The sequence below is a fragment of the Peromyscus leucopus genome, chromosome 15 (assembly GCF_004664715.2).
Source record: "Peromyscus leucopus breed LL Stock chromosome 15, UCI_PerLeu_2.1, whole genome shotgun sequence".
Taxonomy (NCBI): Eukaryota; Metazoa; Chordata; class Mammalia; order Rodentia; family Cricetidae; genus Peromyscus; species Peromyscus leucopus.
In genome coordinates this window covers 13,229,301-13,255,814 of record NC_051076.1, presented here as the reverse complement: position 1 = coordinate 13,255,814, position 26,514 = coordinate 13,229,301, and the positions used below count along the sequence as shown (strand labels likewise).

General features: G+C 45.1%; 1 protein-coding gene across 4 annotated transcripts; it reads left to right on the top strand.

Moving 5' to 3' along the window:
- Window positions 1-13: 13 nt before the first annotated feature.
- Window positions 14-26,041, top strand: Bpnt1 (3'(2'), 5'-bisphosphate nucleotidase 1). Of its 4 annotated transcripts, none has more exons than XM_028855760.2 (10): window positions 14-260; window positions 6,546-6,672; window positions 8,167-8,271; window positions 13,534-13,641; window positions 15,236-15,284; window positions 16,296-16,387; window positions 17,430-17,474; window positions 20,995-21,192; window positions 21,942-22,047; window positions 24,742-26,041. In XM_028855760.2, exons 2-10 carry the CDS (start codon window positions 6,553-6,555, stop codon window positions 24,888-24,890), a joined length of 972 nt encoding a protein of 323 aa, XP_028711593.1. In that variant the 5' UTR covers window positions 14-260; window positions 6,546-6,552; the 3' UTR covers window positions 24,891-26,041. The 4 variants fall into 4 exon arrangements, with proteins under 4 accessions (XP_028711593.1, XP_028711591.1, XP_028711590.1 ...); XM_028855758.2 differs by lacking the exon at window positions 14-260 and adding an exon at window positions 290-526; XM_028855757.2 differs by lacking the exon at window positions 14-260 and adding an exon at window positions 1,832-1,969.
- The last annotated feature ends 473 nt before the right edge of the window (window positions 26,042-26,514 follow it).

Here is a 26,514-nt window from a genome sequence, read left to right as displayed (position 1 = left end):
GGGGATAGGGCGGGCCTTCCGGGTTGGAGGTCTGTGCCACAGCGGGTCTTCTCCGAGGTCGCGCAAGGGTAGAGAGACAGGGGACCGAGGTCGTTCGGTTCTCCGTCGTCAGACACTTTAGTTCAGCAACTTGTCCAGGGTCGTAAACATACGAAGCAGCGGGACTAAAGCCGTGCGGTGGTGGCGCAGGCATTTAATCCCAGCATTTGGGAAGCAGAGGTCGGCAGATCTACGAGTTCCAGGACAGCGCGATCTATAGCGTGAGTTCCAGGACAGCCAGGGCTACACACGTTCACAGCTGTTATTTTGCCATTCCTGTTCTACACTTAAAAAAAAAAGTATAAAAAGTTGCTGCAAATCAAGATAAAGTAGAAAAAATGTAAACAAACAAACAGCCAATGACTATAAAAAGATGCTCAAGTTGGGAGCCAGGAGGACAGAGAGTCATCTCCAAGTACAAACATGAAGAAGTCTGGTAACAAGTATTGGGAGAATTTGAAAGTAGACTGCAGGATGTGCTGTTCCGGTGTGTAATGCCTTTTCTTCTATTTCCATGTGTATGTGTGGTATGCACGTGTGTATGCGTGTGTGCATGTGGAGGTCCTAGACTGATGTTGGGACTCATCTTCCATAGTTCTTGCACCTTATTCATGGAGTCGGGGTCTTTCCATCAAACCCAGAGCTCACTCATCCATGTGGTGAGTCTCACTAACCAGCCGGCTCTAGGGATGCCAGGCTTCTCCAGCTGGAATTACACCAGCATTTAAGTGTTTCGTGAGTCCTCGTGTTTGCACCATCATCGAATGAGTACACGTCATCTCTGAAGTGCATTTTCCCATCTGGGAGCCTGACAGCAGCGCAAAGATTCATACACTCGGCACCCACCCCGACACACACACACACACACACACACACACACACACACACACATCTCTACAGAACAACTTGCCGCATTCATTCAACTCGGCTGTTTCCTGGGAAACCCTATGGGAAGATACAAGGCAGAGCGTCTGTGGACTCTGCATTCCACTATATGCATGAGATAGGTTTTATTTGTGCTTATTTATGGCAGTTGTTATACAATTACAATGTGTTTACAAAAGCCAATACGTGAGTTTGTAAATTTTTTTTTAGATTTACTCTTTGCATGTATTTATGTGCACCGTGTGTGCCTGGTGCTCACAGTGTGGGGTACCCTGGAACTAGAGTTTTAGATGGTTGGGAGCCTCAGTGGGTACTAGGAACCAACCTGGGTCCTCGGGGAGAACAAGTGCTCTTAACTGCTAAATATATGAAAACTTGAGGTATTTGAGGTAGGAGGATTGCCATAAGTTGGAGGCCAGCCTAAGTGAAACCTTGATTACATACACACACACACACACACACACACACACACACACACACACACGTTATGGTTTGCTTCTTACAAGTGAAGTTTGAGAGTTGCGGAAAACACATAGAAACAAAATGTGTTCGTTATATCCTCACAAAATAACGGCATGTTTAAGGGGAAAAAAAGTGCTGCTCTTATGAAAACAATCCCATAAAGGCAACTCATCAAAAAATAAAGCCAAGCCGAGCATAGTGGCACCTGTGCAGTCGTAGCTAAGTTAGGAAGATGTGTGGCTCTAGGCTAGCCTGAGCTACCTAAACCCTGCGTCAAGAAACAAAACCAGTAAAAACTGTTGTTGAGGTGAGGCCAAGACGCCAGGAACCAGCACTCGGGAACGTCCCGGGGACTCGGACTTTGACAACAGGTGGCATGAACCTGCGCCAAACGCGCAGAACAGGCTTTTCCCCAACCGCCCGGAGCCCACGGGAGGCTGTTGTGCGCCTGCGCCGAGTTCCCGCAAGCGCAGCTGCGGAAGCCGCCTCTCTGCACGTTGGACCCGTGGACTTGGAGGAAGTGGGGACCCGGGCGGAGAGCGACCCGGCAGGACAGCAGTTTGGGGACGCGGGGCGGCTGAGTGTAAGTGTCTCCCGCGGTGAGGCAGGGCCTCCGGGAGGCCCTAGTTTCTTGGTCCGGTAACTACCCACCCCTAGCACCGAGTAGAGGAGAGCCAGGGGTTGTGATGCCCAGCGCCCTGCGGTACACTGCCTGTAGTTCAGCCGCATCTAGAAGCTCCAGTGGTTACATGGGGTTGTTTATCTGGGCCTGGCTTTCTGGAGGACACTGGTTAATAATGAGGAAACAGCAAGGTTAAACTTGACTTTCGCTTCTTATTGCATCCAAATTTGCAAACTTCATAATAGCCAACATTCTTTCCGTTGTCGGTTGTCGTTTATGCACGCTGGTAGGCCGTTGTGATTTGTTTGCCCAGGAATCTAATAGCTGCGTGGAACAATGTATACATTTTGTTTTTTTAAAAATGGCTCCAGTAGGAACATGTTCTCTCAGTCCTTGAAGACTGGGCAAACGCTTGCATGTGTGAATCTTAATCACTTCTCATTCTCTAACTCTGCATTTCTTTTATATTCGGTAGTATTACATTCGTGCATTTGGTGACCAGCGCTTTTCTTTTTCTGGGAACTTCTTGCCAAGTGTTCTTGCCTCGTTTTTCACTGGAGTATTGCCTTTTACATACTGAGGCATAAGAGCCCCAAATAAAACTTCAGTTATTACTATATGGCACAGGACTTAACCTCTCCTTTTATCAGTTATGACTTTGCTTTGCTTATGGCATTTTGGCCATGTAGAAGTTTTAATTTCTGTGGAACTTTGTTAATACTCTGCGTTTACAAGTTATAAAACCATTCCTAGACTTTCTATGGTTTCACTTTTAATTAAAACCTATTAGAGAAACAGACTGAGAAAGACTGAACTTACGCTGTTTTCAAACCCAAGGTTCTCTTACCTCAGCCTCCTGAGTTTTGGGATTATAGGAGTATGTTTCTTGGAACCTTTAAAAAAAATGCAGAGTGTGTGTGTGTGTGTGTGTGTGTGTGTGTGTAATATATGCACTTATATGTGTGTGTGCATATATATATATATATATGCATGCGCACACACATATCCTTTCTCTAAACATTCATTTTGTTTTGTTTAGAGTTTGTATGTGCATGCATGGATGTTTGGAGAAAGTACTCCACTAGGTAGCCAGTGCTGGCCTGGAACCTACTATGTAACTAATGTTGGTGGTGTTCCCAGTCCTCCTGACTCAGCTTCCTAAGTGCAAAGACTAGGAGCAGGCTCACCACACCCAGCTGATTACCATATTTTGATAACTGGTAACAAGGGGATCTCTATTAATTGTTCAGAATTTGCTCCATCATGTTCATTTTTATCTTTCTAGATACCTTGAACCTCAGCACTATTTAACCAGGCCCCAAAGATAAATGATTTTAATGCTTTTACTGGGAACATATCAGACATTTTAAAATCCTAATCTGCATGTTCACCATCCTTGTAAGAATAAAGATAAAGGACAGAAAGGATACGGTGTTTGTTGTTGTTTTGCCCTTAAACCTTAGGCTATGAGAAGGAACTGGTCACTTGAACCTTGCTGTTTTTCTTTCTGTTGCTGTTTCTCGTTTTCGTTTGTCCTGTTTTTGAGATGGTCTTACTGTGTAGACCTGGCTGGTCTGGCTCTTGGTCTCTGGTCTAGGCTGTTGTGAACTTGGAGCAGTTCTCTTAGTGACAGGCACCCCAGGCTTCTGAGTGGTGAGATTACAGCACCACCGTGCCTGGCTTGTGTGTTCCATCCTTCTGGAGGAGCTGGCAGGCGTTGTAAAGATTTTTTACGTGCGTGGGAATTAGATTGCTTGCCTTTGGCTCACTGCTTTTCATATTTACTCTAAGGCCCAAGCCTAAAGCGTGGTGCAGAAGAATCTCTGTCCCATCAGGTGCCACGCTGCTCCCTAGGTCAGAATGTCGCTTGTCACAGTTGTTTTCCTCACCAGTGAGTCCGAAACAGCTAAGGGAGAAGCCGCTTATTCTGCCTGATGGTTTCAGGGGCACACAGTTCATCACGGTGGGAAAGACGTGTGCCTGGCCCCCATTCTCGGCGGTGGAAGTTTGCATGTGGCTTCTCACATGTTGGTGGATCTGGGAGCAGAGAGCCAGAACAGAGAGCAGACAAGTGGAGCAGGTGTCAGTGCTGGCCCACCGTGCAGGAACCACTTCCTCTCACTAGGCCCGGCCTCCTCAAAGTTCTACAGTGTCTGAAAACCGCACCAGCACTTGGTGAGAAAGTATGCATTCCGAGGTGTGAGCCCATGGAGATGTTTCGATTTTTCTTTAGGTTATAGTTTGTGCCTGTGTGTCCTAATGTGGGTATGTACTAGTGAGTGCAGGGGCCCATGGAGGCCAGCAGAGGAGTTACAAGTGTCTGTAAGCTGCTCCACCTGGGTTCTGGGGTCTGACCTCTGTGTGCCCTTGACCGTTAGCCATCTATCTCTCCAGCCCCTCGCCTTTTGTCTTTAGCACTCCCTGTATCCCTGTTGTAGCCAGAACAAAGGAAATGACGTAAACGTCTCTGGCCAGTGTTGTTTGGTGCTTGTCTGTATGCTCAGTGCCTTCCGTGTCATACTTATTTAATAATCACAGCAACCCTCTACCAGTCGGTGCCGTTTTCCCATTTAGAAGTTCCAGGATGGAGAGTCGGTGCTTTCCGGAAGCTAACATACCCAGGATGTGGACACAGGCAGCTGACTCCAAAGTCTGTCGTTAGCCATCGCCCTGTTTTTTTAGCTAAGCTTTTGAAAGGTCACGTTCCCAGAAGTGCTCAGGGAAGACTCAGAAAGGTGGACGAGTTTTCTGAGCTGCTCTAAGGAAGTTAACTTATGGTTAGCCTTAGCCTTGTTCTTCAGTCGCCTGTCACTTCCAAAGGTACTTCCCACTGAGTTGCTGGGGGAGATGTGAGAAGGCGAGTGAAGATCTCCTTTACACATGGTGTGTTTTGATAATTTTTTTCTTTTTCTTTATACCAAGAATCAAAACTATATATTTCTTTAAAAACTATGGTAAGAAAAATATTAGGGCCTGGAGGGGTAGTCGTATTTCTATTCTTATGTCTTACAAACTGATGCTCTCTTCAAATTGTGGTTCATAAACATAGGGTGCATTTATTGACTAAGGTAGCAAGCAGAGAGCCTGGAAATTTTCCGCTGGAAGAAGAAAAGTCTGCGTGTATGTGTCGAGCTTGAGAGGACGTGGATTAGTTGTGCCCGAAGCCTAACAAGGCTCAAATGATCACTGAACTGGATTAAGGGTAAATGATATCTAGGAAAAGTTCCAGTGAGAGAAAAGTACTTCTGTCGCCACTCCCACATGCTAAACTCCCATCAGCATTTAGGCATGTGGTGAGTTGGGGAGCTTGGTGAGAAAGAACTTGCCTGGTGAGGCCCCAGATGTGACTTCCCATCATCCCCTTCCCCCAGAAAAGGTGCTGGGGAAGGTTAGTAACCTGGATCTGCCCTTCCAGTTCAAAGTACATTAGGTAGATGGCTGTTCAGTGAAATGTTTTCCTAGACTATTGCTTCTGGGTTTTATTTGTGGTGTTCCTGAATTGGTAATGATCGTAATTTACTTTATTCCACCCGCAAACCTAGTATATCAAGAAACCAGCTCGTGCAAATGCAAAGAGCAGGCGAATCTCTGTGAGTTCTGGGCTTGATTCTACACAGAAATGTCTCGTAACTTGATCACACACCACATGGATAGCCTCCTTTTTTTTTTTCCATTTTATTTTCATTTTAACTCCGGACAACTATTGGCCACAAAAATGGTTTTCAGTGCTGCACATCAGTTTCAATTACATCTTTTCTCTCCCTACCCACACACACACCCCTTTTTTCCCATTTTTCAAGACAGGGTTTCTGTGTGTAACCTTGGCTGCTCTGGAACTCACTCTGTAGACCAGGTTGGCCTCAAACTTTTAGAGATTCACCTGCCTCTGCCTCCCGAGTGCTGGGATTAAAAGTGTGCACCACAACCATCTGGCTTCTTCCTCTTTTCTTTTTAAGATTTATTTTATTATCTCATGTGTATGAGTGTTTTCCCTGCATGTAAGCCTGTGAATCACATGCTTGCCTGGTGACAAAAGAGGAATTGGAGTTACAGACACGTGTGAACTGGCTTGTTACTTTGCATGTTACACACCTCACACTCAAAAGTTTCACCTGCTGAGTTCATTTCTCCAGGCTTTGAAATGTTTTGTTTGCTAAGAGAGAGTGTTACAGGGTGTATTGAAAGAGATGTTAATACCAAAACTGTGTCTCTTCCAAGTCTCTTTTAGTGTGTATTTATTAAAGAACCTATGTAGTAGCAGGGCAGTGGTGGCGCACGCCTTTAATCCCAGTACCTGAGAGGCAGAGGCAGGTGGATCTCTGAGTTTGAGGCCAGCCTGGTCTACAGAGTGAGTTCCAGGACAGCCAGGGCTACACAGAGAAACCCTGTTTAAAAAAAAAAAAAAAAAAAAAAAAAGACCCTATGTAGTTAAGTGAGGCAGCCCCAGGCATTCAGTAAGTATGTGTTGTCCTGAATTCAATTAACTGAAACTCCTAGCTGGTGTCTAGTAACAAAATAGTTTTCTCTTTCCCTCAAGGCTCATCATGGCTTCCAGCCACACTGTGTTGATGCGACTAGTGGCCTCAGCATACTCGATCGCTCAGAAGGCGGGAACCATAGTCAGATGTGTCATTGCTGAAGGAGACCTGGGCATCGTGCAGAAGGTACGCCAGCTTGTCTGTGTCTGTGCTCAGTGTCTGCTCTTCACAGTAGTAAAGAATGTCCTAATCTAGACCAAGGAACGGTAAAATGATGGACTTCACCAGAGCCTTCCTTTCAACATCTGCTTTGAAAAGAACTCCAAACCGGGCATGGTGTCGCACACCTTTAATCCCAGCACTTGGGAGACAGGATCTCTGTGAGTTCGTGGCCAGCCTGGTCTACAGAGCAAGTTCTAGGACAGCCAGGGCTGTTACACAGAGAAACCCTGTCTCGAAAAACCAAAAAAAGAAAAAAGAAGAAAAAGAAATAAGAAAGTAACTCTGTACTTCATTCAAGGTCTTTGTATATATGATGAAGACCACCTCCAGAAGAGATCTGAATCTATTCCCTACAAAACCATGCAACCTTAGAACATACGACGTGTTTGAGAAAATCTGATGTTTAAATAAGTATTTCTTATTCAAAGCTATAAAAGCCACATGTGGTGCCAGACAGCCATTGTCCTAGCACTTGGGAGATGAAGGCAAGAGGTTCAGAAGTTCAAGGCCAACCTGAGCTATATGAGACCCTGCCTCAACCCCATCTCCGTCTTCACCACCACCACCCCCCAAAAAAAACCTAGAAATTCTTTCTGATGCATTAATGAATCATCTTCAGGAACTCTTGGATTACAGGAATAAGTGGGGAAAGTTATAGAGGACACTCTTCATACACTGATGATAGCTTCACTTTGGAACAGTGTAAATTTATTTCTTTTGTTTGTTTGTTTTGGTTTTGAGATAATAAGGTCTTGTTGTGCTGTCCTGGCTGGCCTGGAACTCCCTGTATAGACCAGGCTTACATAGGTCTTATGGGGATTGGCTTGGAACTCACTGTGTAGACCAGGCTAGACTAGGACCTCTGGTGAACTTGCTGCTTCTGCTTTTCAAGTATGAGATTCTAAGAAGTATGTAGCACCACATGGTAGTTTCCTGCCTCTTAGCCTATGAAGAAGGTTAGTAACTAGAATCTTATAAAAGAATTTATCAGTAGAGAAGAAAACATTCCAAATAATTTAATAGCACCTTTGCAAACTTGAAGCATTCTGGAGCTGGTAATATAACTCAGTGGTAGAGTGCTTGCTCAGTATGCACAAGATATGGGTTTGATCTCCATCAACACATGGACGAACACCCTGTGTTTCTAAATTACCTTTATTTAGCGGTATACTTGTAGCACAAGTTGATCTCAGAATCATGGCAATCCTCCTGCCTCAGCTTTCCAAGTGCTGAGGTTACAGTCATGCAATACCACCTAGCTTCACTTCCCATTCTTAATTGCTGTTAATTCTCTGAGAAGTAGCAGGGCATACAACCAGTTGATTCATTTGGGGCTAAGAGCTGTGAATCTAAAATCTGAAAATGTAGTGTCAATTATATGGGTACTGTGCACTTGCGAGTGGGAAGACCATTTATCCCTGATGGTATTTCTATTGAGATTTGCATTCTTCGTTACAGACCTCAGCCACAGACCTGCAGACCAAAGCAGACCGCTTGGTACAGATGAGCATATGCTCTTCCCTGGCACGGAAGTTCCCTAGGCTGACAATTATAGGGGAGGAGGTAAGAGTCACCATAGCACGTCGATCCGTAACTGGCGTGCTGCTGGATCACATGTCACGGTTACGGTCTTAGTATCTGAGTTAGTGTCTGAACACAGAGATGATCGTTTTCCTTAGAGGAAGTAATCTGACTTTATATTTCGGTCCACTTCTAGGCTAAGTCTCTGTGCTTAGTGATGGGGGACACGGTTGCCATTGTAGTGACTGTGCAGCCTTAGAACTGTAAGTTAGGCTCAGGTAGACCACTTCCTGCTGGAGGTGAGTGGACATCTCAGGAATGAGACCGTGTGGCTCACATGTGTGAGGCCCTGGGTTTGAGGCCCAGTATGAAAAGTTAAATTTTAAAAGTTGGCAAAGTTCTGAAACTTTGAGATAGAATGGGTTTTGTTTTCGTTGGTTTTCTGGTCTTTCACTTCAGAAATCAGACTTGCATACTTAGAACTGAGAGAACAGAATATTTTTTGGTTTTGTTTTTTTATTAAGTTCTTTGACAAGTTAGTACATGTATATAATATGTTCTGGTTCCCCCCCACCCCTTCCAACCCCCTCACTCCCGACTTGTCCCTTTCTCATTCATGACGTTGATTTGATTCGGTCTCCCATTTAGTTTAACCAGCACCGTGTGACTGTTTAATTGGGACCGTCCGTCGGAACCTGGTCACCAGTGGTCTATTACAGAAGGCGGTGGCTTCCCCTCCCCTGAATCTGTCTATAGGACGTAGTTCAGCTGTGATGGAGTGGCTCCATCCCTCTTCCACCTGCTCAGCTGATGATGGGCCCATCCGTTTTCACAGCCAGTGCAGTCATCTGTAGTTGTTCACAGTTTCGTGGTTGCGCTGGCTGTGTATTACCCCAGTGATGGTGTTCTGCAGCCCTTTTCCATATTCCCGGCCCTCACGGTCTTAAGGCTAAGAATGGGAATTAGCTATGGGAATAAACATGCATGTTTATAAGGTGGTTTGACACTGTGAATTTAGTAAAGCCATGGAGTTTAATTCCCCAATAGGGCTTATGACCTCCCTCTTTATACATTGAGTGGGTTTCCGGACACTGAGTAGGTTTAGAGAACTAAGCATGGACTCCCCGAGTGGAGCAGACCTCAGATTCAGTCAAGAGCAGGAGTTACCTCTCGTAACAGTCATGCCACTGTTGGACACGTAGGCACAGCTTGCCTGACAGGTTAGCACTGTCGTTTGTAGTTCACAGCTGGGGAGTCTTTTTTTCCCCACCAGCTCATAGCACCTTCTAACACTATGAAAGCTGGTCCGCAGGGAAAACGTTTCCAGATCATTTCTAGCTTGATTTCTCTGTGCCATGCAACCAAAGTGTGTGGTGTCCTCAGCAGGAAGGTTTTGTCATCTGACTCTAGTGGACAGCCAAGACAATTGACAAGTGCCTATATTGTTTTAGGGGCCACCAGGACCTCCCTGACCAACTTACAAGGAGTTACCCCACACATAACACTGGAGTTTTTAATAAACTATAGGTTCACAGGGCAGCAGTTCCTAGCCAGGTTGTTCACCTCCCTTCCAACTTTAAAAAATGCATCCTAGCTGTTGTGAATAGAGCAGCAGTAAACAGACGAGTCAGTTCTCAGTAGTGGGGTGTCCAGCCTTTGGGCACGTCCTAGATGGAATAGCTGGGTGTATGGTAGGTCTAGTCCTAGTTTTTTGAGGAGTCTCCACACCGATTTCCTTACTGGCTGCACTAGTTTACACACCCACCAACAGTGAAGAAGTGCCTCTTTCTCCTGCACTAGTTTACACACCCACCAATAGTGAAGAAGTGCCTCTTTCTCCTGCACTAGTTTATACACCCACCAACAGTGAATAAGTGTCTCTTTTTCCACATCCTCACCAGCATCTATTGTCTTTTAATTTCTTGATGATAGCCCTTCTGCCTGGGACGAGATGGAATCTCAAAGTAGCTCTAATTTGTAGTTCTTTTTATGCTGTGGTTTGAACACTTTTAAAAGTGTTTATTATTCATTTGTAATACTTTGAGAATTCTCTGTTCAGTTCTACAGCCCATTTTTGTTGTTGTTTGTTTGTTTGTTTGTTTGTTTGTTGACATAGGATTTCTCTGTGTAGCCCTGGCTGTCCTGGAACTCGTTCTGTAAACAAGGCTGGCCTCGAATTCAGAGATCTTCCTGTCTTTGCTTCTGAGTGCTGGAATTAAAGGCATGTAGCACCATTGCCCAGCTGGCATGCAGAATTTTTTTAAGTGTTTTTGTTTGTTTGGGGTGTGTGTGTGTGTGTGTGTGTATGTGTGTGTGTGTGTGTGTATGCGCGCGCGCTCGCGCGCGCGCGCACATGCACATATGTGTCTTGCTTGCCTGGATGTTGCTGCTCCACATGTGAGCCTTTTACCTGTGGAGACCAGAAGAAGGAATCAGATCCCCTGGAACTGGAATTATAGATCTGTGAGCTGCCATGTGGGTGCTGGAGATCAAGCCTGGATCCTCTGGAAGAGCAGATAGCCAGCTCTCCAGCCCCTGGAGTTGATTTTTGTTCAAGGCAGGAGAGAAGGGTCGAGTTTCATTCTTCTATGTGTAGACATCCAGTTTTCTCAGCACAATTTTTCAAAGATGCACTTTCTTCCGGTGTGTGTTTTTAGTGTCTTTGTCAAAAATTAGGTGGCTGTGATTGTATCGTTCGCGTTATTCTGGGGTTTCTGTTGCATTCCCCTGATCTACACGTCTCTTTCTGTGCCAGTATCATGCCCTTTTTGTAACTGTGGTTCTGTGGTGTCATTTGAGATCAGGTATGGTGATGCCTCTGACAGTGTTACTTTTGTTCTGGATTGCTTTGGCCCTCTGGGTTCCTATGTGTTTCCATTTGAGTTTTAAGATGCTGCAGGCCACAGGAATATATCATAAGAACTCAGCTGGTTATGGCAAAGTCACTACCTGGAGGGATCAGGGAATTCCTCCAGAGGAAGCCAAATCTCAAGGAGTTTTTGGTGTTACTTGGTTTGTTATATATCAGCTGTATTCTGTTATGAAAATCATGTGTGCCTTCATAGTTTTCCCAATTGACTTTTCCCTAACAAGGGCTAACAGTGTGGACTGATCAGTCTCTGGACATACACATTCCAGGTATTTGGAGAACAGCCTCAGGAAAGACTTTCTCTGGAATCAGATTATCTCCCTTAGCCACTTTCAAGGACTACAGGAAACACCACCCAGGTGGGCGCCCAACTTCCGAGGACTAACAATGTTAGCAGCCCACAGGCAAGTCTCCTGATTTAAGGTAAATTTCACAAGGAGACTCTGCCTAGGAGAGGTAGATGTTAAGTAATAGCTTTACACAATTTAACTCGGACCCTCCCTTTATATACCGGGACTTCCAGGGCACAGGAAGGAGAAAAGAGAATGGAAGAACTAGATGGGTAAGAACATGAGAGGAACGAACTGAGATGGGAAGAACTAGATTGAAGGGCTAGAAGAGAGGACTAGAGGAACGAGATGGAAGATGAGGAAGAGCCAGATGGGGAAGAACAAGATGAGGAAGAAGGAGATGGGAGAGGAGCTGATAGGGGAAAGAACTAGATAGATGAGAACCTAGAAGGGACAGAACTAGATGAAGGAATTAAGATAGAACCTAGAGGGGACAGTAGATAAATATAGAGAAATCAGGCAAGGAAGGAGCTAGACATGAGAGCAGAATAGAAGCTGTGTAGAGAGAGAACTATCACAGAATAATAAAGTGTATAAACTAAGGAGTCTTGTGTACATAGATTCATTTCTTTTCATCAAAGATTAATTATCAGCTGGTTGTAGATTCTTCCTGGACCCTGGGAGGGGACTATCGAGGGGCTGGACCCCCATAGTCCCTGATACTAAGATTTTGTTTTTCTATTTCTGTGAAGAAAACCATGGTGATTTTGATTACGATTGCATTGAATCTGTATATTGGTTTTGCTAGGATGACCACTTTTATGTCATTAATTCTACCAGTCCATGAGCATGAGAGGCCTTTCATCTGCTAATCTCTGCCTTGATTTCTTTCTACAGAGATTTAGTCTTTTGAGACAGAATCTCACTATTTAGCCTTGGTTGGCCAGGAACTCAATATGTAGACCAGCCTGACCTTGAACTCATAGAGGTCCACCTATTTCTGTCTCCCGGGTGCTAGAGTTACAGCCTCATTCCAACCAGGCCTGGAATTTTCTTTGGTTTTAAAGTTTTCGTTGTAGAGTTCCTTTACCTCCTTCCTCAGGTTTCCTCTGGGGTATTTGCCTTATTTATCAAGACTCCTGTGACTGGGATTGTTTCCCTGATTTCTACCTTTGTTTATTTGCTGTTGGTATAAAAAAAAAAAAAAAAAAAAAGCATGTTGTTTGTATCCTGCCAGTTGCAGAAAGCATTGGTCGATTCTAGTTTTCTGGTCGTGAGGGTCTGCTGTGTAAAGCATCATATTCTCTGCAAACAAGAAGTGCCAACTTCTCACTCCCTGGTTGTTCCTCTTTTATTTCTTGTCCTGTTGCTCTGAGACTGAAATGCCATATTGACGACCCTGCCTTGTTTCTAATTTTAGTGTTGGCGTTTGTTTGAGAGGGTCTCCTTATGAAGCCCAGGCTGGCCTTAAGTTCTTCCTGCTTTGGCCAATCAAGTGCTGGGGTTACAGGTGTACCAGGCTCCATAAGGAGATTTTGTTGTTCTTTTTCGTCCTCACTCACATTGCCCATTTTGGGGTGCTTGGGTTTATACCCAGTCTCGTGGATGCTGGGCAACTGCTGAACTACTGAGTTGTGTCCCAAGTCCTAGTGTGACTAGACACCCAGGTTCATAACCCACTACCTTAGTATCCCAGCATTCCCAAAGAAATCGGGAAACGTGTAAAGGAAAATGGATCTATTTATGAGAGAAAAGGGTTTTGGGTTCCTTCTAGACGTTCCTGAATCATGGTTTAAATGAGGCTAGGGGGCCGCTGTGAGGTTAAGTCATCAGAACTGTGAGACTGTCTATGGGGGAGGCCCTTCCTGGTGCCCACATTTCAAGCTCAGGGTAGAAGCTTCCAGGGAAATCTCAGTTCCTCACTGTCTCCAGCTCCTGCTAGTGTCACACTAGGTTTGCCGTCAACATCTGGGCTTGCTGTAAACATCTGGGCTTGCTGTAAACATCTGGGCTTGCTGTAAACATCTGGGCTTGCTGAAAACAAGGGGAACAGCAGTGGCTAGGACCCAGCTGCTGCATTTGTGTCGGGGACGTGATGCATTGTGGGAACAAACGGCTTCAGCAGTGTCCTCCGGTCTGCTGCAGGACCTGCCTCCCGGGGAAGTGGATCAGGAGCTGATTGAAGATGGCCAGTGGGAGGAAATCCTGAAGCAGCCGTGCCCGTCACAGTACAGCGCTATTAAGGAGGAAGACGTGAGGCCCATCTTTTGGTTTTTTTATTTATTTTTATTATTTTAATTGTGTGTATGTGTTGGGGGTATATGCACATGACACAAGTGTGCAAATACCCACAGATGTCTGGGGTGTCAGATACCCTGGAGCCAGGGTTACACGCAGCTGTGAGCCACCTGATGTGGGTGCTGGGAATCGAACTCAGATCCCAGGAAGAGCAGTACATGCGCTTAACCGCTGAGCCATCTCTCCAGCCCCCATAAGGCCCATCTTTATGGCTTGTACCCCGTTAGTCTGGGTCTGCGGCCCTTGTGAAGGAAGTGCAGTTTGTCTGTAAGAGGGAAAATGTGTGGTTTCGAAGGTGGCAGTCAGGCACGGGGTCCTTCAGAGCCAGCAGAAAGAGCAGGGCCAATAGACACGTGGCGGACCCAGCTCCCCGTCCTCTCCTGTAGGTCTCCTCTGCTCTCTGAAACCGTTAGTAAAAGCATTTTTAGTAAGAAAGTCTCCTTTGCTGGTCAGTGGATTTGGTAACAAAGCATTGTGTGGGCAGTGGGGCTGGTCATTCTAGAAAACCATAAAAGTCTTCTCACTTGGCCTGGAGAGATGAGTTGGCAGTTAAGAGCCCTGGCTGCTCTTGGTGAGGATCCAGGTTCAGTTCCCAGCAACCACATTGTAACTCCAGCTCCAGGGGAATCCTAGTTTTGAATTATTTAACATTGCACTTACAGAATAATTACTATGAGGAAGAAATTCTATTCTGTGAGAAAAAGGATAAAAAAAAATAATGAGACATGATATCAGGAATTCTCAGAAATTCATACCCCCTTTACTGGGTATGGGAGGATATTCTCAATCATGTTGAAAGTCCTAAGCAAAAGAGATTTCTTTTTTGTCTGGTGCCCATTATATGAGCCATTCCATTCTCTTAGGTTGTTATGACATGTCCTTAAGATAACCAAACCTCTCTCTCTCTCTCTCTCTCTCTCTCTCTCTCTCTTTTTTTCTTTCTTTTCTCTCTCTCTTTGGTTTTTTGAGACAGGGTTATTATGTTTTAAATGAGCATGTACAGGCCTGGCATAGTGACACATGCCTTGAATCCCAGCATTTGAGAGGCAAAGGCAGGTGGATTTGTGAGTTTGAGGCCATCCTGGTCTACATAATGAATTCCAGGATAGCTAGGGCTACGTGAAGAGACCCTGTCTCAAAACTAAAAAAAAAGTCTGCACATGCACATAAAATGAGTGACAAATTTAGACTGCACAAAGTATTCTCAGGGCTTTGTGGCAGTTTTTTTCCCTGTAGCACCATCTAGAGCCGTGTGAGTCCATGACATTGTGCCGAGTGTTCAAGTGACAGCCAGCATTTATCAACTGTGCTGTAAAACGTGAAAACAGCCTTTTGTTTACTTTAAATGTGCTTACTCCATGATTATGCAGCTTTGGGGTTTGTTTGGTTTTTTTTTTTTTTTATGATCACAAAGCTGAGGATGTTGACTTAAATCATCCATAATGATGTGTTCAAACATATTAAAAGGGGGTGTTTTTAATCTATTCATTCTCTGAATTGTACACACTTGATATGGATATGTCCTCTCTTTTCCGTTTTTATTTGGCAGCTTGTGGTGTGGGTTGACCCCTTAGATGGCACCAAGGAATATACTGAAGGTCAGTATCTCTCCGCCACTGTACATCGCTGAGGCCAGGCAGTGACACATGAATGTGTCAGATGAAGAGCTGCTGTGTTCTGTCTGCTGTCATACCTGAGTGCCAACCGGAAGAGTTCGTCTTCAGATACCACCCTACATACTCTACCAGTTCCAGTTCTGGGGTCCCCACATGGGAGACTCCATCTTTGTAAACCTTCTTACCTCAGGGACTGTGCTGAAACCATGTTTTCTTGGGCTGAGGGGAGCTGTGCTGCCCCGGCTCCACCACACCTGGTCCCACAGCATCCCCCTCCCTCTCCCCATCTCAGTCCCACAGCATCCCCCTCCCTCTCCCCATCTCAGTCCCACAGCATCCCCCTCCCTCTCCCCATCTCAGTCCCACAGCATCCCCCTCCCCTTCTCCCCCATCTCAGTCCCACAGCATCCCCCTCCCTCTCCCCATCTCAGTCCTACAGCATCTCCCTCCCTTTCCCCCATCTCAGTCCCACAGCATCCCCCTCACTCTCCCTCATCTGAGGTTACCAGAAGTGAGAAAAAACAGAAAGCACTGAATTAAAACCAGAGGCGTAAAAGTAAATGGCTTTGCCACTGTGGCATTAACAGGTTTACAGACTGTACTAAGGAGAGTGTGGTCATGGCTGTCCATTCAGTTTAGCAGCTGTAATTCCCATTTCTGTCTCTGTCCAGCTCTTAGAGCTTTGCATTTATTTGCCTCAAGTAGGGTTGTCTGTGGGAGAATCATTGCAGATCCCCTACCTTTACTGCAAAAATAACTAGCAGTCAGGGGTAGTGGCGCATGCCTTTGATCCTAACACTCAGGAGGCAGGAGTTCGAGGCCAGCGTGGTCTAGAGAATGAGCTCCAGGATAGCCAGGGCTACACAGAGAAACCCTGTCTGGAAAAAACAAAAAATAAAATGATAATAATAATGAGACTAGCAGCTGTTTGTTGGATGTACTGGTGGTAAACCATAGCGTGAGAGAGTGACGTGCTTAATTCCTTCGTCATAGGTCTTCTTGACAATGTAACGGTTCTTATTGGGATTGCTTATGAAGGAAAGGCCATCGCAGGCATCATCAACCAGCCATATTACAACTACCAGGTACTGCTACCAATGTCACAAATATTAGGTACATAATTACAGTGTCTAATGAGTCCAGATGTCATCCGGTCCACTTGTTATCTCACTCATTCACTCATTTGCACAGCAACCACTTGGGGGTGGGGCTTCTCAAGGTACAGCTTCCCAGGCTGCTGCTTACCTAGTGAACTAGAACTTTCTGGGGGGGGCTATTGGGGCCAGGAATGTGGATGTGGGCAAATAGACTGTGTGCATTATACTTTTTACATATTTGTGATTCAGTTGCAATAGTTTGGAAATTATCCGTTTGGTTCTTGATTAGCGTGGTCATCAAGACACCTGGTTTACAGGTAGTTCTTGAAGCACACTGAAGAAATGAACCTTGTCAACAAAGAACAGGTGCTAGCCATGTTGCTTCCCAGGTAATGCTGCGCAGTACCTGAATTACTGACAGTCCAGGTCACCAGCAGTGATGCTTGTAGCCCCTTCCTCTGACTTGGTTTCTTCCATCCTGCTTTGACTTCCTGCTGCACTTCAGAGAAACTGTCTCCTTTAGAAACAAGAGACCAGTGTAATTCCAGGGCAAGGATCTATCATTAAATTTTATTGAAGTACAATATTTAAAGTTTCACATTAATATGAACTTGATGGACTTTGGAAAGCAGACTAACCAGAGTGGGGGCTATCTCTTCTGCATGTCTGATGTGAGAACAGACTTCATATTTAGGTGTAATGTAAGTGTGTTTATTCCTGCTGCATACGGGATTCGATTTGAAATTTGATTATTTCTTGGGGTTTCCCGGAGTGGCTCCACATTGTTAGCTGAGTCAGAATGAAACACCCGGGTGTTAATCCTGACAGTGTGGCTTTGCTGTCTGTACTGGAGTATACTGGGCACAGGTTTGTGAGTTTAGCCCTATTCCTTAAAAGAAGGGTATTTAATTCATAGAAAAAAGGTATGCATGGCCCCTTTTATCAAAAATAGAGATGTAAGTACTTAGGAATTGTTAATGATTTCATCCCTTATTTCTGAGACTAGAAAACTTGTATTCGTCTTCCACAGAGCAATGAAAAGGAGAAGTTGAGGGAACAGAGGATTAAAGCGAAGGTGAGAAACAGCTAGGGTTCGGGTTCCCTGCTAGGGAGGAAAGAGGCAGGACGTGGCACCCGGTCCTTCCCGTGAACCGGTTCCTTTCCTCCTGTTCTGCGCCTCTCCTTCGTCTCCCTGTGCTGTGTCCTCTTCGCCCTCCTTGCCCTCTGAGCATGCCTTGAAATGTGTTGCAACAGGTAGAAGCCGGAAGGTTGGCTGCTGCTGGTGTTCAGGGCTGAAGATGCATGGTCACCATCAAAGCTGAGGTTCATCAGGCACTCACTGTGCCGCCCTGCTCCAGGGGTTCGCATGCATTGTCTCTAGTAACACTCACCACACAGCTTAAGGAAATACTTAGGTCCATATTAAAGAAAAGGATGCTAGCTGGCCTGGTGGTGCAGGCCTCTAATCCCAGATACTCAAGAAGCTGGGGCTAGAGTGTTGCAAGTTCTGGGAGGCCCGGGCTACAGAGTGAACGGAAGACCCGCCAGCAACAAAGTGAGACTGTCACAAAATACAAAGTAAAAGGGGGGCTGGGGGTGTGGGTCAGTGGTAGAGCTCCCGCCTGGCAAGAGCAAGGCCCTGGGTTCAGTCCCTAGGAACGAACACACACACACAACACACACACACACACACACACACACACACACACACACACACACACACACAGAAAAGGAGGAAACTGAAGCCTTGAACTTGCCACTGTCACCCATTGCGTAAGCAGCAGAGCTGGGATTCAAAGTGAGTTCTAAGCCCTGTTTTTATTCTCTATTGCTCTCTTGAGCAAGGTAAAAAACTGAACAACTGAAAGTTTATTTTTGATTCTAGTGAATACTGACATGTGAAAACACCATGAAACTCCATCTGTCTTTATGTTGGAGCTAGCTTCTTACCCAGAGTTAACAGTAACCCCTCATCTGGAAGGACAAGTGCTGGCCTCCCCGTGGATCCTTTGCAGGAAAGAATAGGATACCTCAGATCAGGAGCCCAGGGGAGAGCAGGACAGCAGGGCCTCAGGGCGCCCTCCTGTCTTCTTGATTCACAAAGGCAGTATGAACTCCTTGCATTTTGTGTGTTTGTTTTTCGAGACAGGGTTTCTCTGTGTATAGCTCTGGCTGTCCTGGAACTCACTCTGTAGACCAGGCTGACCTTGAATTCACAGAGATCTGCCTGCTTCAAGTGCTGGGACTAAAGGCGTGCACCACCCAGCTGACTCTTTCTCCTTGAAATAGACTCTCGTTGTGTTTCCCATGCTGGTGTGGAACTCACTATGTAGCTCAGGTTTGTCTTGAACAAACAATTTTTTGCTTCTACTTTCTTTTTTTTCTTTTTCTTTCTTTCTTTCTTTCTTTCTTTCTTTCTTTCTTTTTCTTTCTTTCTTTCTTTTTTTTTTTTTTTTGCTTCTACTTTCTAAGTGTTGAATTACAGGCAAAAGCGTCTAGAGCTGCCATTGAGAGTTATCTGTATAGTCAGGAGGAAAGAGAGGATGCACACTGACATTCCAAGCAGCTGGTACTTAGTTTGGGTTCCTCTGGTGCTCCATGGCAGGAGGCACAGCCAACAGTCAGCTTCCTCAGGGAATGCCTCCCCTATGAAGAGCCTTCCCACCCCACCCCAGGTCATAACCCTTCCCAAAGCAGTCTGTTTCCCATGACCAGAAAGTGGATTTGGGGCCACTCTGAAGAACTGCCTGAGCTCTAGTGTTCCCCGTAGTCCCAGGCAGAGCTGCCCCCCTGGCCACATTGCAGCCCATTTCCCCTCTGTCCACAGTGTTTCCTTCTACAGCTGCTGATCCCCCCCACACTCCTTGATGCCCACCCCCTGCCTTTGACTCTACTTCCCAGGGCACACAGCCTGCAGCATAAGCCTGTCTCACCCCAAAAGCGCAGTGTACTTCTCTAGGACAAAGAAGTGATGACGTTAAAAACATCTGAACACATCAGCTCAGGTTGCCCAGTGCCTGCTTTGATGGACACAGTGGCACTGACCTGTAGTTCCACCTACTTGGAAGGCTGGGGCAGCAACATCGTTTCAAGGCCATCTAGGGCAATGCAGTGAGACCCCATCACAAAAACAACAATGCAAAGCAAAATCAGAAGCTTCCCAGACTTGGCAGTTGGGAGCACTTACTGCTCTTGCAGAGGACCCAGGTGGGGTTATCAGCAGCACCCACATGGCTGCTCATGGTCATCTGGAACTCTAGTTTGAGGCACACATAGTGCACATACATACATGTTGGCAAACACTCAAACACATAAATTGAAAACAAGTCTTTTTGCCAAGCAGTGATGGCATTCGCCTTTAATCCCAGCACTCAGGAGGCAGAGGCTGGTGGAGTTCCATGAGTTTGAGGCCAGCTTGATTTATAGAGTGAGTTCCAGGACAGCCAAGGCTCTACAGAGAAACACTATCTCAAAATAAAATAAAATAAAATAAAATAAAAATAAGTAAGTCTTTCCAAGAAAGGCGCAAAGCTACACAGAGAAACCCTATCTCCAAAAACAAAAAAAAAAGTCTTTTCGAGGCGAGCCTGGCCTATTACAGTTCATGTTAGCCATGGCTACATAGCGAGACCATGTCTCCAAAAATAAAATGAAACAAAAAGAGCTCTGAACCTAGATGAGCTGGACTTTGAGAGGAACTTCCTAGGCTCCTGGGTCAGTTTATTAACTGATTCCAAATCTCATTGTTAAGGATAACAACATCTACTTTCTGGGGTTGCTTTGAGTATCGGATGGGCTAATGCATGCATAAGGAACTTCGTGTGATGCTGACACATCCTTGTTGGGTGAATCATACGCCTTTTCTCACGGTACACCTCCCAGACTGATAGGAAACTGTGTTGGGTTTGGACTTTGTGTGCTAGCATCAATTTCACCTTTTCTGAAATATGAGTATTTAGCAGCGTCGTTGGAAAAGTTTCTGGGCTCCACAAAGGAAAACACAGATTCTAAGATTGTGCTGTCATTTGGTTCTCTTGGGGCATTTGTCATTAAAATCTTAGTCCCGTCTCCACTGGCCACAGCTTTCTTAGCATCAGCCTTAGCATCAGCCTGGTTGCTCTGTGTCTGTGGCAGCATAATGCATCCTCACTTAGGAAACGCAGTTCCTATTGTTCCTTGAATAATGAAAGTATATATGATCGTTACATTAGTACTCTGATATTGATCAGTACACAGTTGCACTTCCTGGAACTTCAATATGTTTGAAAATTGCTATTTTCGGTTTAACAGGCAGATCAGTGGATGATTCCAAAAGAAACAGCAATTAGAGTAGGAAGGTCACTCTCCTGAGGACAAAAGTGTCCCCTTTCTTTGAAACGGTTGACCAAAGCAGCCATGACGATAATCAAATTATCATCAGGATAAATTCTTTTGTCTATTCACTGCCCTTATATTTTAAACATTGTGTGTTTTTACTTTTGTAATTCAAAAACATATATTACAGACTTGGTAACTTCAGCCAAGTGAGGCTGACTGTTTCCTTTGTGGCTGACATCTTTCTCTGGTGACGGTGAGCTTTGTTGTCATTCACACAGGCAGGCCCGGATGCTGTGCTGGGCAGGACCATCTGGGGAGTTCTGGGTTTGGGTGCTTTTGGGTTTCAGCTGAAAGAAGTGCCCGCTGGGAAGCACATCATCACGACCACCAGGTCCCACAGCAACAAGCTGGTCACAGACTGCGTTGCGGCCATGAATCCTGACAATGTGCTACGCGTGGGGGGAGCAGGAAACAAGGTACCGAGGACATGTCCTGTTGACCCTGCCATCTTCTGTCACTGAACGAAGTGCCTCCTCCAGAATGCGCTCTCTACTCAGTCTAGTACTCACAGATTGAGGCCGTTAAATGCAAACCACAGCCAGGTGTGGCGCTGCGGACCTGCAGTCCTGGCACTGGGGAGATGGAGCAGGAGGAACAGGAGTTCTAGGTTATCTGTGGCTATAAATCAAGTTTGAGGCCAGCCTGGGCTGCAGGAGCCTCTGTCTCAGAGAAACCAAGTAATACAGTCAATAATGATGGTTCATTATGGAGTCGTGGGAGAAGCCAGGGGTGAGGGTTCTGCAGTCTCTGAAAGTACTCGTTAAGCTAGCCAGAGCAGTGCACCTGCCGGACTTGTCCGCTGTGGGGCTGGGAATAGTTCTCTGTTACTTAGCAATGGACAGTGTTTTAGAAATTTAAAAACATTACTTGTCCAATAGTGAATATGTATTTCCATTATAGTAAAAAAGAAAAACCATGGAAATAAGAAAACTTAATCTAACTTGGACTATAGATTGTGGCTTATTTGGCCATATTTTTTCCATATTTTTTCTTTAGATTACCATGTATTATTATTCACCTGTTTAATTTTTTATAATGCTGGTATCTTTTAATCTGCTTAGGGCTTTAATCTAAGTCTGACAGGAATTGATGAAATGTCTTCAATGGGCATCGGCGGTTTTTCCTATTGGCAGCTTGGAGGTAATTATTACTTTCCACCTCACAGATCATCCAGCTGATTGAAGGCAAAGCCTCTGCTTATGTATTTGCAAGTCCTGGCTGTAAGAAGTGGGATACCTGTGCCCCAGAAGTTATCTTACATGCTGTGGGAGGTGAGTCCAGCTATCTTGGAGAATTCTGGTTTTTATATTGTACTCGGATATTATATTTCAGTAATTTTTTTGTAATTTTATGTGTATGGGTGTTTTGTTCTGCATATATGTCTGTTATTTAGCAATGGCCACTTTTTTAGAAATATGTCTATGTACCACATGCATGCCTGGTACCCTTGGAGGCTAGAAGAGAGTGTTGGGTCACCTAGAACTAGAGTTACAGATGGCCGTAAGCTTTCCTTGTGGTTGCTGGGAATCAACCCACATCCTCTGGCAGAGCAGCCATGAACCCTTTTAGCTGCTGAGCCATCTCTCCAGCCCTCAGTTAACATTCTTCACTGAGATTCCTAGGATGTAGATGATGGACGGAAGCCTAGAGATGATCTGCCCAAACCTATCATCTTTGTGTCAGCAAGGATATTTCAACAAACTTAATTTTCTTTAGTTTATAGTCTTTAGTAAGAATGGAATTCCATCTTCATAGAGTTAATCAAACTCTTATTTTGTTGTTGTTGCTGTTTGTTGGTTTCATTAAGAGAAGGTCTCACTGTGTTCCTTGCTGTCCTGGGACTCATTATGTCTCAGAGCACTTCTTGCTTGGCCAGAGGACATGAATTCAGTTCCCAGCACTCACATCTGGTGGTTCACAACCACCTGTAACTCCAGCTTCCACATGCCCCCTCTGACTTTTGTGTGTGCGCGCGCACACGCGCACACGCGCGCACACACACACACACACACACACACACACACACACACAGAATGAATGAATTTTTTTTTTTTAAATACAAGACCCTATCTTTAAAAATTAGAAAATAGATGATGGGGGTAGATTATAACTCCATGGTAGAGCACCAGGCTGGCATGTATGAGGCCCCCCATGGTAGAGCACCAGCTGCATGTATCGCCCATGGTAGAGCACCAGGCTGGCATGTATGAGGCCCCCCATGGTAGAGCACCAGGCTGGCATGTATGAGGCCCTAGTTTTATGTCATCTAGATACAAGCTAAAGTCGTCTGAAGGAGGAAGCCTTGATTGAGAAAATGTCTCCATATGATCAGGCTATAGGAAAGCCTGTAAGGCATCTTCTTAATTGGTGATTAATGGGGAGGGCCCATGGTGGATGGCGTCATCCTAGAGCTGGTGGTTCTGGGTGCTATAAGAAAACAGGCTGAGCAAACCATGGGAAGAAAACCAGTAAGCAATACCCTTCCATGGCCTCTGCATCAACTCCTGCCTCCAGAGGTTCTTACCTGGTTTGAGGTCCTACCTCAACTTCCTCAGTGAACTGTGATTCAGGTAGGTAAGCCAAATAAACCTTTTCCTCCCCATGTTGCTTTTGGTCATGGTGTTTCAACATAGCAGAAGTAACCCTGACTAAGACAGACAGACGGACAAACAGAAAACATTTTGGGAAGTACACTGTATAGTAAAAGAGATTGATCCCAAGAAATTCAGTTTCATGGCTAAAGAGATGGTTCAGTGGTCAAGAGCACTGGTTGTTCTTGCAGAGGACTCAGGTTCAGATCCCAGTGTCCACACAACGGCTCACAACTATCTGTAATTCCGATTCCAGTGGATATGTTGCCCTCATCTGACCTTCAAGGGCACTAGGCTCGTATGGTGAACTGTGGTGATATCTTGTTTGTGCTCTAACAAATAAAGCTTGCCTGGACATCAGAGTGCAGAGCTAGCCACTAGGAGCCAGGCAGTGATAGCACTCACATTTAATCCCAGCACTTGGGAGGAGGAAACAGGAAGTGATATGACTGAGCACAGAGAGGAAGTGATAAGGCAGGGTGGAGACGGAGCTGGGCCCTTTCAGTCTGAGGATTCAGCAGAGGTAAGAAGTCTCTCTAGTGACTGGCTGCTCTGCTTCTCTGATCTTTCAGCTTTTACCCCAGTATCTGACTCTGGGTTTTTATTATTAAGACCAATTAGGATTCACGCTACAGGGTACAATACACACATGCAGGCAAAACACTATGCATATAAAATATTTATTATTTTTCCTAACCCTAACTCTAATAAATAAATATTTAAAAATAAATAAAGAAGGAGAAAGAAATACAACCTACGAGCATGTGGCTGCAGTTCAGTGGTAAAGCTCACCTTTGGCATACAGGAGGCACTTGGTCCAATCTCTAGTTCTGAGGGAGGCAGGAGGATATCGGGATGCAACAGACCTGTAATCCTAGAACTCCTGAGGTACAGCCAAGATCACTGTAAGTTCAGGGCTAGCCTGGACTACCTACTAAGTTCCCAGCCAGCCAGGGCTTTATGGTGAGATCTTGTTTAAAAAAGGGAGGGGGGACCAGGTGGGGAGAAGGGAGAGGAAACTGATCTGGATGTAATATATGAAAGAAGAATAAATTTAAAAAAAAAAAACAAAAAACAATCAAGCCTGGACATCTCAGACTTGTTCTCAAAAATAAAAACAAAAAGGGCTGGGGGTGTAGCTCTGTGGTACAGTGCTTGTCTAATGTGCATGAAACCATAGGTTCAATCCCCAGGACAAACATCCTACAAAGTCATTAAAGAATAACTAGAGGGGGTTAGGATACAGCTCAGTGGTAAAGCGTGTGCTTAGTGTGAGCCCTGGGGTTCGGTACTGCCCCATCCTGTCCTCCAGAGAACCCTTGGAGCATCCTGACCCAGCTGCCCGGTAACTGTGTGCCGCTCGCTCTCCTGCAGGGAAGTTGACGGACATCCACGGGAACGCCCTCCAGTACAACAAGGAGGTGAAGCACATGAACTCGGCCGGAGTCCTGGCCGCACTGAGGAATTATGAGTACTACGCAAGCCGAGTTCCAGAGTCTGTCAAAAGCGCACTCACTCCCTGAAGGGTGCTTCACTCTCTTACCCCGAGGACTCGGTTCTCACAGCAACACACCTTAGAGCTGATGAACATTAGAGCTCAGCTGCATTCATCATTGGTTGGTGATTTAGATCAGTAGTTAGGGGTGGAACGTGGGATTGAAGAATTTCACTTTCAGTAGTCTAATACTCTCATAACTTAGGCATATAATACATTTTAATTTTCGTTTCTCCTCCCTAAAAATAGTTGGCCAGGTCCCCATGGTGGCACATGTGGTAGTCATAGCTGTTCCAGTGGTTTGAGCTAGGAAGATTGCTAGAGCCCATGGCCTCAAGACCAACCTCCATTACATAGCAAGACACTACCTAAAAACAGAGAAGAAAAACAAAAAAGGAATTTAGTTTTATTAATTAGCTAACCAGACCAACCACTTGTTTTGAAGTCTGAATAACTTTTAGTTTCGGTGTCTTAAGTGGTCTGAGTTTTTTGTTTGTTTTTGTTATTGTTTGCTTATTTTGTTTTTGTTGTTTGTTTTTTAGTTATTGTTTGCTTGTTTTTTGGTTTTGTTGTTTGTTTTTTAGTTATTGTTTGCTTGTTTTTGTTTTTGAGACAGGGTTTTTCTATGTAGTCCTTGCTGTCCTGGAACGTGTTCTGTAGACTAAGCTGACCTTGAAATCAGAGATCACTCCACCTCTGCTTCCCGAGTGCTGGGATTAAAGGCATGTGCCCACCACTCCTGGCTCAAGTGTTACTGTTTTTAAGTGGAGAAATGAAAAAGGCCTAGTTCCAAATGACTGTCCAGGTCATTTGTACAATCAGCATTCCTGCTTATAAACTGGATTTCTTCAGGGCATAGAACCTTTTTTTTTTCTTTTGTCTGGTTCTTGAGGCAAGGTTTTTCTGTGTAGCCTTGGCTGTCCTGGAACTCCCTCTGTAGACAAGGCTTGCCTCAAACTCACAGAGATTCTCTGCCTCTGCCTCCCGAGTGCTGGGATTAAGGGTGTGCGCCACCACTTTCCACCCAGGGTCCAGAATCTTAAATTGTGCCAGAATTTCAGTTTTGTTTTTCAAATTTTTTTAAATTTCTGACTCTACCTGAGAATGCATATAATGATATTATTTATGTTGATATGGGGAAAGTTTCTTTAAAATAAATTATTTACTTCTAGATCTTTATATTATGTATCATTTTTCTTTCCAAAAGTATTTGAAACTTATAAATACTATGGTGTGGGAGGCCAGCTCCCACCTTTTAAAATGGTTCCTATGAGAAGGAGAGAGGGATAAGAAACTTAGAAAGATAGCGAAGAGAAAGACAGAAACACAGGATGGCTTCAGGAGGACCTGGATCAAAACCCACTGGCCCCTTCTGCCTCTTCTAAAGGGCCAAATGCAGACCCTTCCAAACACCTGGTAACCACGCCCGTGGTCAAGTCATCTTATGCAGCCCTGCTGGGGAAAGCAAGCTCAGATTCTCAGACCCTTAGTAAATTCTCACTAAGAAACCTCTGTGGGTCTCTACACTATGGGGATTAATTTATTCTCTTGTTATCATTAAAAAGCATAATTACAAAGTTGGGTAATAGCGTTTATTCCTGCCACTGAGAGGGTAACGTGCGTTAGCTTGATTGTCACCTTAACTGGACTGA